Below are 13,532 nucleotides of genomic sequence, written 5' to 3' on the forward strand. Positions count from 1 at the left end.
GAAAGAAAATTATACACGATTTCTTTTTCTTTTTTTTCACAAATAAAAACTTTAAAAAGCCATTGTGCAAAAGTATTCAGCCCCCTTGAGTCAATACTTCTTGGAACCACCTTTTGCTGTAATTACAGCTGCAAGTCCTTTAGGGAATGTCTCTACCAGCTTTCTACATTTAGTGACTGAAAGTTATTGCCCATCCTTCTTTTCAAAACAGGTCAAGCTCAGTCAGATTAGATGGAGAATGTTTGTGAACAGCAGTTTTCAGATCTTGACACAGATTCCTGATTGGGTTTAGGTCTGGACTTTGACTAGGCCATTCTAACACATGAATATGTTTTGCTTTAAACCACTACATCGTAGCCCTGGCTTTTTGTTTCGGATCCTTGTCCTGCTGGAAGGTGAACCTCCTCCTCCTCAGTTTCAAGTCTTTTGCAGACTCCAACCGGTTTTCTTCCAAGATTGCCCTGTCCATCCATCAACTCTGACCATCGTCCATATCCCTGCTGAAGAGATGCACTCCCAGAGCATGATGCTGCCACCACCACCATATGTGACAGTGGGGATGGTGTGCAGTGCTAGTTCTCCGCCATACATAGAGTTTTGGACTTTGGCCAAAAAGTTAAATTTTGGTCTCATCTGACCACAGCAACTTCTTCCACATGTTTGCAGTGTCTTGGTAGGTTTACATTTGTGCCATACTCTTTCCATTTCCGGATGATGGATTGAACAGTGCTCTGTGGGATATTCAAAGCTTGGGGAATCTTATAATCGCTTAAGCCTGCTTTAAACTTCTCCACAACTTTATCCCTGACCTGTCTGGTGTTTTCCTTGGAGTTCATGATGCTGTATGTTTGCTTCCCAATATTCTCTTAATCAACACCTGAGGCCATCACAGAGCAGCAGTATTTTTACTGAGATTAGATTACACACAGGTGGACTCAATTCAGTCATTAGGAATCATCAGGTAACTTGTGAAGGCGATTGGTTGCACTCAGAAAAAGAGGCTGAATACTTTTGCACACCGTACTTTTCAGATTTTTATTTGAAAAAAATGTGTTTAATCATTCATAAATTAATTTTTACTTCACAATTGTGTACCACTTTTTCTTGGTCTTTCACATAAAATTCCAATCAAACATATTTACGTTTGTGGTTGTAATGTGACAATTTGTGGAAAGGTTCAAGGGGTATGAATACTTTTGCAAGCCACGGTACATATTTATGTTATGGAACAAATAGCCTTTTGACTTTTTTAAAGGAATGCTGATGGTATCGTTCAGCGAAGGAGCCGGATCAATGTCAGTAGGAGGTGAGAAGATGAGTTTTCAGTTACATGTAGGGCAAAGAAAAAGTCCGACATCACGTAACTCAAGTTTAAAGAGGATTAATATGGCAGTTTGCGGATTTGCGGAAACAAATGCGTGAGGTGATGATTATGTAATGGCAGTGGAGTGGGGATGAGATAAATGCCAACTTAAATCCAGTCTTGACAGATTTGGGTATTTGAACACCAAGACAGACACTTTTAGATTAAAGCTAAAAATAGCTTGATGATGTTCCGGACAGCTCAGTTTAAGGATTCTTAATCTGTTGTCGGATGCTCAAAACAGCATACAGTAGTAGTACTATAATCCAGGATCTTATCACGCATTTCTGCACAACTTATAGGATTCACATTCTTTGTTGGTCCTTGAAACCATTAAAAGCAGCAGGAAGGCTGCTGTGGAAGCGCAAGAGTAGAGCGCACGACACGTTCAGAGGCCTCAGTCCTTGACGCGGCCATCCCAGGTTTTAAGTCCCAGCCTGTGGACCTTTGCTGGGTGTCTTCCCCCTCTCTCTCAACCCCATTTCCTGTCATCTGACTGTCAGCAAAAACAACAGATTTTTGTTATGTAAACTAACGACAAAACCAGCCTGTTTTGGCAGACTGCAGCCCGGAGTCTTTAATTTTTTTTTGTAGAGAAGTGGGTATGAAAATAATTTTCTGTGGTGGAAAACTGAGCTGGATGAAGCACAAAATACAAAACCAATGGCACGTTTTTCACCAAATCAGCTTCCAACGCTGAAGTACTCACAAGTTGATTAACATCGACATGCAACATTTCAACAAAAGTCTCTGCTGATGTTCAACTTGGTGGAAACACTGCCTCAGAACATAAAACTAAATAAGCTTTGCCAAGCATCTGCAGAAAATTAAACAAATTTATAGGTTTACTGATGGTATATGTAATGATAGTGGCTTCTTGGTTTCCGGATGAGCTATCATCAGGGCTATGCAGTCCACTTCAGTCCCGGCATTAAAGTACTTTTCTATCCGACATAATTTTTTGGCAAAACCTTTATGCATTTAGAGGAAAGGATTTGTTGGAGAGCATCGCTGTTGGACAACTTACAACTTTGGGAGTAGAAAAATGAGGAAGATCATATCTAATTTTGTGTGTTTGCCAAGATAAAGTAATGGCATCAGATTGTTTGTATTGTGTTGTACAGGTGTTGTTTCAATGGTCTCCAGTGTTAACTGCTGAAGACCGAACTGATTTTGGTTTCTCTGCTAAACTAAAATTTAAGAAGAAGCAGCACACAATCCTTTATCTTGACAAAATTAGCTCCAGTGTGATGCAACAAACCTGTGAAGTGTCATGGTTGAAGATAATAGAGTTGAGATCTCCACAGTTGTAGTGTGTGATGAGATCTTCCGTGGTGTAGGATCCTTGCAGGCTCCCTGCTCGGACACCTTCGTGCTGCAGCAGTGTCTGGTTCAATGCAAACAATACCTGCAGACAAAGAGACCAGAGTAAAGGGAAGGATACTGCTAACGGTACTTCATCAATGTCCATCCATTCATTTTCTATACCCGCTTGTCTGTGCAGGGTTGCGGGGGGTGCTATCTCCAGTGGTCAATGATTTAGAGGTGGGCTACACGCTAGGCAGGTCACTAGTCTATCACAGGCCACCTTCAATGTACATGTACCACAAAGTGAGGCTAGTTTTACTGTACTGTGCAAAAATATCCATACTACTTCATATTGTTTCCCTCCGCAACCACAAACTTCCATGCATATAATCTGAATTTTATTTATTAGACCATTACAAAGAAGTGCATAATTATGGCGGGGAAGGAAATGAAGAAATGGCTTATGAATGGTTTTACAAATAAAAATCTGAAAAGTGTAATATGCATCCGCATCGCCCAAACCCATTCAAGATCTGGTTCTATGTTTAGGTTAAGGTTAGGGTTCTATCAACCTCTTCCCTTACCCTGCTGAAGAAAAGCATCCACTCAGCATGATGTGCCACTGCCATGTTTTACTGTGATTCAGGGTGATGCGTGTCGTTAGTTTTTCCACCACAAATAGCATTTTCCTTGTAGGTCAAAATGTTAAATGCTGATCTCATTTGAGCAGTGCACTGGTAATATGACCAGGGACTTCTGAAGGCAGGTCGTTGCTCCAGGTTTTTATTTAAGGGTATCAGGTCTAGGGGTGTAATGCTACACAAAAAACATGGTTTGGCACATAGTTGAAGTACGGTTTAAGCCTGTTTTGCTGTTGTCTTGCCCCGGATAACTGAGAATTTGCACAGGGAAATTAACCTTTTTCAGTTTCTGAAATCAGTTTCATTTGGTAATGTTCTAAAAAAATATTTAATGTGGAAAGCACAGAACTGACGGAGATTTGTTTGGATTTTGCAACAGATGCATTAAACAATAATATAAACTTGGAAAAGGTTTATGTTTATCCATCCATCCATTATCTTATAGCCACTTATTCGTGCTGGGGGGTGAGGGGGCTGGTGCATATATCGAGCTCTCATTGGACGAGAAGTTTAGTACCCCATGGACAGGGCGCCAGTCCATCACAGGGCAACACAGAGACATAAAAGACAAACGACCATGTGCGCAAACACTCACACCTAAGGGCAACTTACAGTAACCAATTAACCTAACAATCATGTTTTTGGACTGAGGGAGGAAGACGGAGTATGTTGTTTAGAAATGTTTACTAACAATGAGACTAAGCATTTTTGAGACTAAAACATATTTAAATCACTTTAGAGTTGTATTTTGTTGACCTATTAAACCAGAATGCAGCTTGTACAGTTGTTGGGAAAATGCCCAGTAGATTCCTTCGTCTTGCATCTCATATGATGTATGGAGTTTAGACCTAGTAGATGCTGCAGGAAGCCATCAGATAATTTATCCATCCATCCATCCATCCATCCATCCATCCATCCATCCATCCAACCATCCATTTTCCGACATGCTTATTCATCCCTGCTAGGGTCGCGGGGGGTACTGGTGCCTATCTCCAGCTGTCAATGGGCGAGAGGCGGGGTACACCCTGGACAGGTCGCCAGTCTGTCGCAGATAATTTATCCCTAGTATCTGTAATGTTTACCTTTGGCTTGACATTGTTTCAGGGGAGTAATTCAGTTAAATGCAGAGCAAACTATGTGCCTTACCGCTATTGAAAAACGTAAAGTTTTGGTTCGGTCCAGCTTTCTTTTGCCTCTGTAGCTGCATGAGAAACTTTGATGTTCTTAAATAGCAGAGTTTAGTAATAGGTGGAAGTACTCTCTGTTCTGTTTCTGTGTTTGCATGCATTGCTCACTTAGTTCCATACTGAAACATCCTGCACATGTGCATTTTGGGCATAGGTGTGTGCTGTACCAAAAGGGCTTTACCTGCTATTTTCAGTAATAATATGTGTGCTGTTATAACCCTAAGCAAAGCTAAAGGGGCTTCATTACAAACGGTCAACAGCTTTCAGATTTTTAGCTGTGAAATAATTTGATAACAGAGAATAATTTTCCTTCCACTTTAATTCAATTCACTTCAATTGAACTCACAATTGTGAGCTATTATGGGTTCCTGTAGGAAGAATAGAATGGTTATATAAAGAAGAAGGTGAAGAAAGAGAGAAGCCTTCTAAATATGATCCCCCTTTCGTGTTCTCCAGCTCTAGCGTGCTATAAATTTACAGCACCCATTAAAATCAGAAGTAAGCCCTCTTTAGAAAGAATTTATAGCGTCCAGCCAGCCAAAAAAAACTCCACAGCTGTTTCAGACACGAGGGGTTAACCTCCTCGCTTACACTCTCCACAGTCCCACGCCTCCTTCGACTGGCCTGACAACGAAAGCCAAGTTGTCAGTCATTGTAAAGCTCTCTTACAAAAACCAGAAGTGCATCAGATGGAGATTTTCTTTCTTTTTTCTGTTTTGAGCAGATATTTTCTGTTACAATTTGCTATTAAACAAACTCATCTGACTTGATTAGAACATGGGACCTAGGTAAGGGCATCTTTAAACTGAACCAGGCTGATCTGTGTCATGATTCGAATGACCATAGAAACCCTGCATTGGAAAACCTAGATTAGAAAACATCTGTATTAGCACCTGGGCTTGTTGATTTGTGGAGCCGTTTAAGACCGATGCAGCCTCAAAACTGTTGGAAGCCAATGTCAAAGTTCTGGATCATAATTCGTGCAATCATATTTTCCCAATCCTAAATGCCAATACTGTGCCCATTGCATGCTTAAACTCTAGATAACCTTTCAACTGGGATGACAGGAACCAAGTTCTTGGTTTAACCTTGATTGTTTTCCGCTAATATTTTTATCCACCTTCAACAAATGTTTTCATACCTTTTCTAGGTTTTCCAAACTATAATATATTACATTAACAAATGCTGATGCATTTTATTGGATTGTAAGTTACAGTTAAACATACAACAGTGAATAATTGTAAAGTACAAGGAAAAATATAACCAATTTTCATTACTTTAAATATTTTATGCTCAGAAATCTGGATACATGTGTACTCTGCACCATTTACTTTGTAGTAAAACAGCATATCTGTAGGGGACAAACCCAATGTCTGGAAGAAGGTGGTCTGATCAGATGAGACCAAAATCATACTTTCTGACCTATGCAGAAATGCACTTCCCCCTTTACACCCTCCTGAAATGATGGTGTTGGCAGCATCATGCTGCAGGGATGCTGGTCATCAGCAGAGACAAGAATGTTGCTGAGAGTTGATGGGAAGATGACTGCAGAGCCGTCAGGGAAATCCTTAAAGAAAAAGTTCACTTTCTAGGAGGATATTGACCATAAATATGCAGCTTGAGCTACAAGGGAATGGAGCTCAGGCGTACAAAGCATACATGCCTGAGCTATAAAGCAAATGTACATGTAAGAATGATCGAGGTAAAAACTCGAAAACCAAATGAGAACCAATGACAAGACTTGAAAACTAAAGATCAAAGATGTTCTCAGCCTGATTTGACTGTGTTTGAGTTCTTTTTCAAAGAGAATGTTGGAGGAGAAACAATTTCCAGATGTGCAAGAGTGGTAGAGGAAGATTTTAAAAACTTACGCTACCGGTCTAAAGTTTAGACACACCGTTGTCAGCGAAAGTTTTTTTTTTATTTGTATTACTTTCTATGTTGCAGACAGTGAGGACATCAAAGATATGAAGCAAAAGTGCATAGAATTATGTAGTAAATTAAATTTAGAAATAACTCTTTTGATATTTTATTTTCTTCACAATGGCCCCTTTTTTCTGATTATTACTCTTGACGAGCTTGATCAGTCTTAAAGGAGTTCCCAGAGGTGCTAATAAAAGTAAAGACAAGCCACAGAATGAGACGGTGTGTCCAAACCTTTGACCTTTGGGAGTGTGTATCTGTAATTCAGTGGTAATTGTTCTAAAAAGTGCCGCCTCCACTTCACAACTATGCTCTACTTTGAGTTGGTCAATCGAACAAAATCCCATCAAAATGCACTGGAGTTTGTAGTTACATGACAAAATTTGAAGAAGGTTTAAGAGGTATGAACCTTTTTGAAATGCGCAGTATACCACTCATATTTACCCAGAAAGAGAAAAGACATCTCAGAACAATTTATTTTTGCTTTCCTTCAATGCATCGGCTGTTGGTTTTAACCAACTGGCTTTAGGATGACCCTATACGCCAATTTTAGTTTCCATTTCCATCTCATGTAGGTTTCATAACCATTCTTCACTCCAGGTAATATCGCGGAAAGATGCCAAACCCCAAGGAGCTAAAGCTGCCAGGTGGGGAATTACCCAAAGGATCTATCAATGCTGCCGCACTGAGTTACTCCGTCCATGTCTTCAGATTTTTCCAAAGGAATCAGTGCTTCAGACTCTGGGCAGACTCATGGTCAGGAGCTGACGGAGCAAATACACCCGCCAGGATTATTGTAATGCTGACAGCCTCGGTAGATTCTCTTACATGGTAAACTCTCCTGTGACACAACGGAGATGAGAGCAAGCACACGGACGGCTGTGTTGCCAAGGGGACTGTTGTTTCAATATTGTCCGTCTCCTGGGGAAAGAACATCTATGCAGCTGTAACTATGGTGAAGAAGTTTGTAATGGTCTGAATGAGGGAACATGTCAGTCACTAACCGGGAGGCAAAGAAGAAAGAAGGAGGCATAAAAGGGAGAGTGCAAATATTGCTGTGTGTGTGTGCTAGTATGTGCATGCATCTGAGCGTGTGCGTGTGTGCTGACAAACAGTTTGGGTGTTCCCATGCTGAAGTGACACAAACTCTTCAGCCACAGGTACCAAAAATCACCTTTTCTTATCTTCATTAGTTGCGACTATTTTCCTCAAGCTGATTTTTTTTAATTCCCTAAAGTGTGTCTTATATGTGCGTGAGAAGCTCTGGTTGTAGGTAAATGAAAAGGTTTATAAGAACAAAGCTGGAAGGAGACCTGCAATCAGAGCGCAGCTCTCCAAAAATTCATTAGTGAGCGCTGGAAAGAAAACAGAAAGACAGAGTTGGGCAGCGGAGGGAGATGAATAAAATCCAGAAATTAGGGAGCTCTTTTAAGTCTTACAGAATGTTATGTATTAAATTGTTTTGCACAGTAATTGACCTCGAAGTGCATTAAATCCTGGCTGTTACCTCATATTAGCATTAGGTTTGTTAGTTTTTTGAAGGTTTTTTTAGGTTGATTGAGGTTTTTAGCTGTGTACAGAATAAGAGCTGATCAGCCGAGGAACTAACAGCGTTCCGTTTGTCTTGTGAATCAGTCCTGTTATCCATGTGTAGACCTGAACACGAGAGTGATAGCATTAAAGGCTTTGGCCTGCAATTAATAACTTACTTTGCAGTTTCAAAGACTTGCTCTAATGAAAAACAACAAAGTGAAGCGCATGTGCAAAAGAAACCAACAACAAAACCAAAGACACACCATTACACACATACTACATCTATCTTTTATCCCACTTACACTTGTGCTTAAATTATTCCGTTTTCTTTAGGATAAATGAAACTGGATTAAATTATAGCTTAGCTCAGTTTAACTAACTAAACCTGAATAGAATAAAGAAGAAATATAGAGGAAAAACGAAGCATGGTGGAGGCATGACACTAAGCTATCCCTCCCTAAAGATGCTTAAACATTCATTATAACACATTATTTTGCATTACAACCACAACCTCCGATGTATTTTTTTTATTATTCACATGATAGACCAATGCAAAGTAGAGCATAATTGTGAAGTAAAGAAAAATTATAAATGATTTTCAATAGCTTTACAGATAAAACGTCTGGTATGTATTCAGCCACTCTGACTCGATACGTTGTAGAACCTCATCTTTCCTGCTGCAAGTCTTTTGAAGTGTGCCTCGACCAGCTCTGCATCTCTATACACTGACATTTATACCATGCCTTCTTTTTTAAGAAACTGATTTTTTAGGTCCTGACTTTAGGCCCTTGCTAAACGTGAATATGTTTTCATGTAAACCGTCCCATTGTAGCTCTGGCTGCATGTTTAAGGTTATCAAGCCAGAAGGGCTTTGTAGCCTCTAACATGTTTCTTTCATTTAGCAAGGACAGAAAACTAGCAAGTACAGAAAATGTCTTTGCTGAAGGACATTTTCTGTACTTGCTAAAGAAAAAGTATCCCCGCACCATGAAGCTGCCACCATCGTATTTAACTTTGGGGAACAGTGTTTGTGAAACGCTGTTTTCTCATCTGATCAGAGAACGTTCTTGCACAGGTTTGCGGTGTCCAGTCTCATTGGTTTATGGCAAACTGCAAACGGGACTTCTTAGGGTTCTCTGTCAATCACACTTTTCCTCCTGCCACTTTTCCATAAAGGCCGCACTTGTGGAGGACTAAAATAGACTAAGATCTTCAGAGAACAGCTAAAGTAATACTGAAATTAACACGTCATATTTATTTACTAGTCCGGTCGCTTCTGGAGGTGATGTTGAAAGTAGATTTTATTTAGGGATGACAGAGTAAAGAGGCTAAATTTCTTTTTTTTGTCAAAAAAGGAAAAGAAATGAAAACCATGTAACCTTTTAATCCCACAATTAAGCATCACTTTGTGTTGCTCTATCTTATAAAATCCCATTGAAAATGTTCAAGACATACACTGCAAAAAAGGAACTAAAAGTAAGTAAATGTTATTAAAATTTGTATATTTTCCTTGATTTGAGCATGTAAATAAGACTATTTGCCAGTGGGATGAGTATATTTTACCCCTAACATAAAATAATTAGCAATTCTGCACTTGAAATAAGATGATGGAGATGAATTTTTCTTATTTTAAGTGCATAAATCTTATTCCATTGGCGAATAGTCTTATATACCTGCTCAAACCAAGGAAAAATATACTAATTTCAAGAAAGTTTTTGTTACTTTTAGTTCCCTTTTTGCAGTGTATGAAAACCTTTGCAAAGACTTAGAGAAATTTAAAGCATAAAACAATAAGATAAAAATCTTACTTGCTATGGGAACTTATAGAAGAAAATTGAATTAGTACATAATTACAATAAAGTATACGAGTCATGTCTAAAAAAAGAGCACTCAGTGTAACTCTAAATTCATAATGTTTTGGGTTCCTCCCTCAACAGCCTTTTTTTTTTCTTTCTTTGTAAATGATCTGCAAAACCTCCAAAAAACAACAACTTTAAATTCACAAAAATGGTTAGAGTTCTGCTCTTTCTGCAACCCTTTGCCTTTGGTTATTAAATCAACCTCCAATAAAGAAAACAGTCTCATGGTGCTTCTTTCCCCTCAAACGCTCTCGTTTCCCCGAGAGCCACTTGTGTTTCACTGCCTGAGAAAGAGAAGAGCTGGACCTCTGACCCAGAACATACACTGCAGAGCTCCTCTGGGTCTGACCGGCCTTCCCTCTGGGCTTCTGCGATACGGCCTACAAGAAGGCATTGGGTTCACAACACCCAGGGATGACCAAAGGGTAGGAGGTATGGAGTTGAAATAACATCCTGGGCAACCCAAGAATAGAAGAAGTGCAATATCTCATCTCTGGTCCCAACAGAGGAGCCCCAGAGGAGGTAGTTGCCAGGAGAGTATGTGTTTGAGGTTCTGCTTTCCACCGTAGATACACAGGACAGGCCGTAAATTAACTCATTAAAAAAATATTTTCTTTATTGGATTTGTTGCTGTTGTTCTTTTTGGTTCACTGTCTAAACAAAACAGCAGCGGTAAAACTGTTTTCGGCTTGCTGTGGTCTGACCATCTACCCCGCCGCCAGCTCTTAAAAGCATCAAGACCACATTACCATGACAGGATGTTGTCACAACTTGGAAACTACCTGGTTTGTTGCATATGATATCCTAACTGTTCTACAGTTTTATGAAGAAGGCATCCGGAACCTGATGTTCTTTCCTTTCATTTTGAGCAAACTGTGTATCATGTCATGGACTTTAAAGGCAACAGTTAGACATAAAACATCTCTCTAGGGAACCTCTTGTGTCAGAGGGTTGTTGAACTAGTTTTATTACCTTTCTGTAATTGTTTTCTTTTCTGTTATTTTTTTCTTTTTTTCTTTTTTTTTTAGGTAACCAGTGCTTTCAGATCATCACATCTGCAGGAAAAGTTGTTTTCCTCCAATTTTTTTTTTATCCTCGGTAACCCTCGGTGCACACAAACACACATGCACGCACTATCAAAAGCACATATTTAACCGTCCACACACACACACACACACACACACACACACACACACACACACACACACACACACACACGCATGTGCAAACAATTACAAACACTGCAGCCCTCTTAGAGCAATACCTACATAAAAACCACATAATGCAGAAATTACAACACCAGTGTTTGGAACGCTGTTTCTTTTTAGCCTCTGCCTCATTTTTTTTCCCTCCTCCGGCTTCCTTTCTCCTTTTTACCCCTCGGTCTGTCTCGCTAAGTCCTTCGCCGTGCCTGGTCTACCTCCTGTCTCAGCCCAGGAAATCCAGGGATTACCAGAGGGACAATCCAAGTGGCAGAGGCCTGTTGCTCCAGCTTCTCCAGAAACCCGGGCCCCCCTTCACCCTCCTCCGTCCATTCTGCCTCATTTCCTCTGAGGGTGGGGTGTACGATATCCCTTTATAATGGAAGTCATTGCTCTCTTTTTTTTAATTTTTCCTTGATCAACCACACTTATATGCTTTTTCCCCCCCCCCCATTCTTTTCTTATTCTTTTGCTTGTGCTCAGCTTTTTCTACATGCATCCACAAAAATGCTTCTGAAATGTCTCCAGTGTCCTATCTTCCCTCTTAATGAGATTCTCAAGAGACTCTGAGGTGGGGGTCTCCTCTGTATACACTTGTCCACAAAAAAAAAAAAAAAAAATCTGCTGTTTAACTTGGCAGAACCGCCGCTGCGTCAGTCATCCTAGCTTTCCTGCTTCCCCAGAAGGCAGGGGGAGAAAATAATAAAGTCTCACTTAAACCAGAGTGAAAAAGCAAGCAGCTGGCTCCTGATCATGAATGCCCACCAGAAAGTAGCGCAGGATGTGGGAAACACAATAAAGAAGACGCAGACCTACAGCGATTTTAGAGGTTTAGTTGTTGTCACAAAGGAACTTAGTAACAACAAAACTGTCACATCTTTTGATGTGGAAGAGTCATCTCACTGTTGTACAAATTTAGGTCATTTAAAGTCACATGCTTAGACTAAGCTACAGTCCTGAGATTAAGTCAGGATTGATTAAATATCAAGCTATTTGAAAATAAATTTTGTCACATTGATGACTGATCTTTATAGCTACATTTGGTTGTCCAGTTTTAAAAACTTCAGTGAAACACTTCTTGCATTTATTGCTGAGTCTCTGACATCAATCTGAGGATCGTTTGACCCTCTCTTCTCTTTCATCTTTGAGATTTTGGGGGGTTTCTTACACGTACTTCCTGTTTCAAGTCACCCAACAGCATTTCAATGAGATCAAGATTTGGACTTTGACTCCCCAGAACTTTCCTTTTCTCAATTTCCAGCCAGACCTCGGTGGATTTACTGATATGTTCTGGGTTATAGTCATGTTGCAAGCCTAGTTCTACTTCAGTGAGAAGTAGAACTAGCACTCTTTTATGCACGGCCCAGTTATTGGTGGATTCTATGGTGTGAGCTGACCAGGTTCTCCTGCAGCAAACCGACCATTTAAACCATGACATTACCATCTCTGTGCTTCAGAATTGGTAAAAAGTTATTTTCCTGGAATACTGTATTTGCTTCATACCAAAAAATTTCACTAATCTGGTGTTAATAACTACATTTCAGAATATTTTCTTCAACGAATAATATTCCCTAAATGTTCGTCTTTGTCTACATTCTCTCTGGCAGACTTCAATCTGGTCTTTATGGGTTTTTCTTTCACATGACTCAAGTATTACATCCTTTCTTCTTTTCTTCTGAAGGAAAATCAAATTGAATGTCCTGCACAGACAGACCTTGCATCAAGTTACGCTAACCTTATCTCTCCCAAAACTCATACGCCATCTCTGCCATCATAGCTTCCACTAATCCCAACACATTTCTCATCCACATTCTTTCCAAGAGAAAAACTCTTATTGAATTCAGTTGGATTTATCTGGCTTTCCATTATTATGTGCGATGCTATGCAAACCAGATGAGTGGGGCCATCCACACAACATGAGACGGGAACAGTTTTGCATGTCCTGCTTATCTCCTTTGGTCTGCTTTGGTTGGACTCATAGATTTAGTCAGAGTAATTCCTGAGGAATGATTTGTCTGCTGCTAAATCCTCATTCATAGGCTGCCTGAAACTCAAGAACAGCAAGCAATCTGCTGCATGAACATACATTTTGTAATTCAGCAAAACGCAGAGTTCAGACTGAAAAACGGGATGGGTCTGAACAGACAACAGGGATGGTGTTCTTTTAATGGGATAAATCCCTGCAGACATTCCTGAAGGTTTGAATGATGTAAGCATTCAATCATATCATTTATTGTACATCACTCTGTTTCAGTGCTAGTTTCTACTCTGCATACCCAGAACCAGAACCAAACACGGAGAAGCAGCATTCAGCCTATATGCTTCACAAATCTGGAACAAACTTCTAGAAAACTGCAAAACAGCTTGAAGACTGAATTCCTTTAAATCAAGACTGAAGCTGTTTAGAGTTGCCTTCCACCCAAAATACCAGGAGCACTGACCAACATGTTTGATGTGTGATGATGTTTTCACTTGATACAATTTAATGTTTGTTACTGGTCTCACAACCAGTGACC

At 39.9% G+C, this 13,532-nt stretch overlaps 1 protein-coding gene across 1 annotated transcript in view; it reads right to left on the bottom strand.

Annotated features, from left to right (window-relative positions):
* Nucleotides 1-13,532, bottom strand: part of trabd2b (TraB domain containing 2B) — a 104,377-nt gene that overhangs the window by 42,378 nt on the left and 48,467 nt on the right. The window contains exon 3 of the mRNA XM_012864758.3: nucleotides 2,625-2,771. Within this exon, the coding sequence (XP_012720212.2) occupies nucleotides 2,625-2,771 (147 nt within the window). The remainder of the gene's footprint in view (nucleotides 1-2,624; nucleotides 2,772-13,532) is intronic.

Source organism: Fundulus heteroclitus, chromosome 9 (assembly GCF_011125445.2).
Source record: "Fundulus heteroclitus isolate FHET01 chromosome 9, MU-UCD_Fhet_4.1, whole genome shotgun sequence".
NCBI classification, from domain to species: Eukaryota; Metazoa; Chordata; class Actinopteri; order Cyprinodontiformes; family Fundulidae; genus Fundulus; species Fundulus heteroclitus.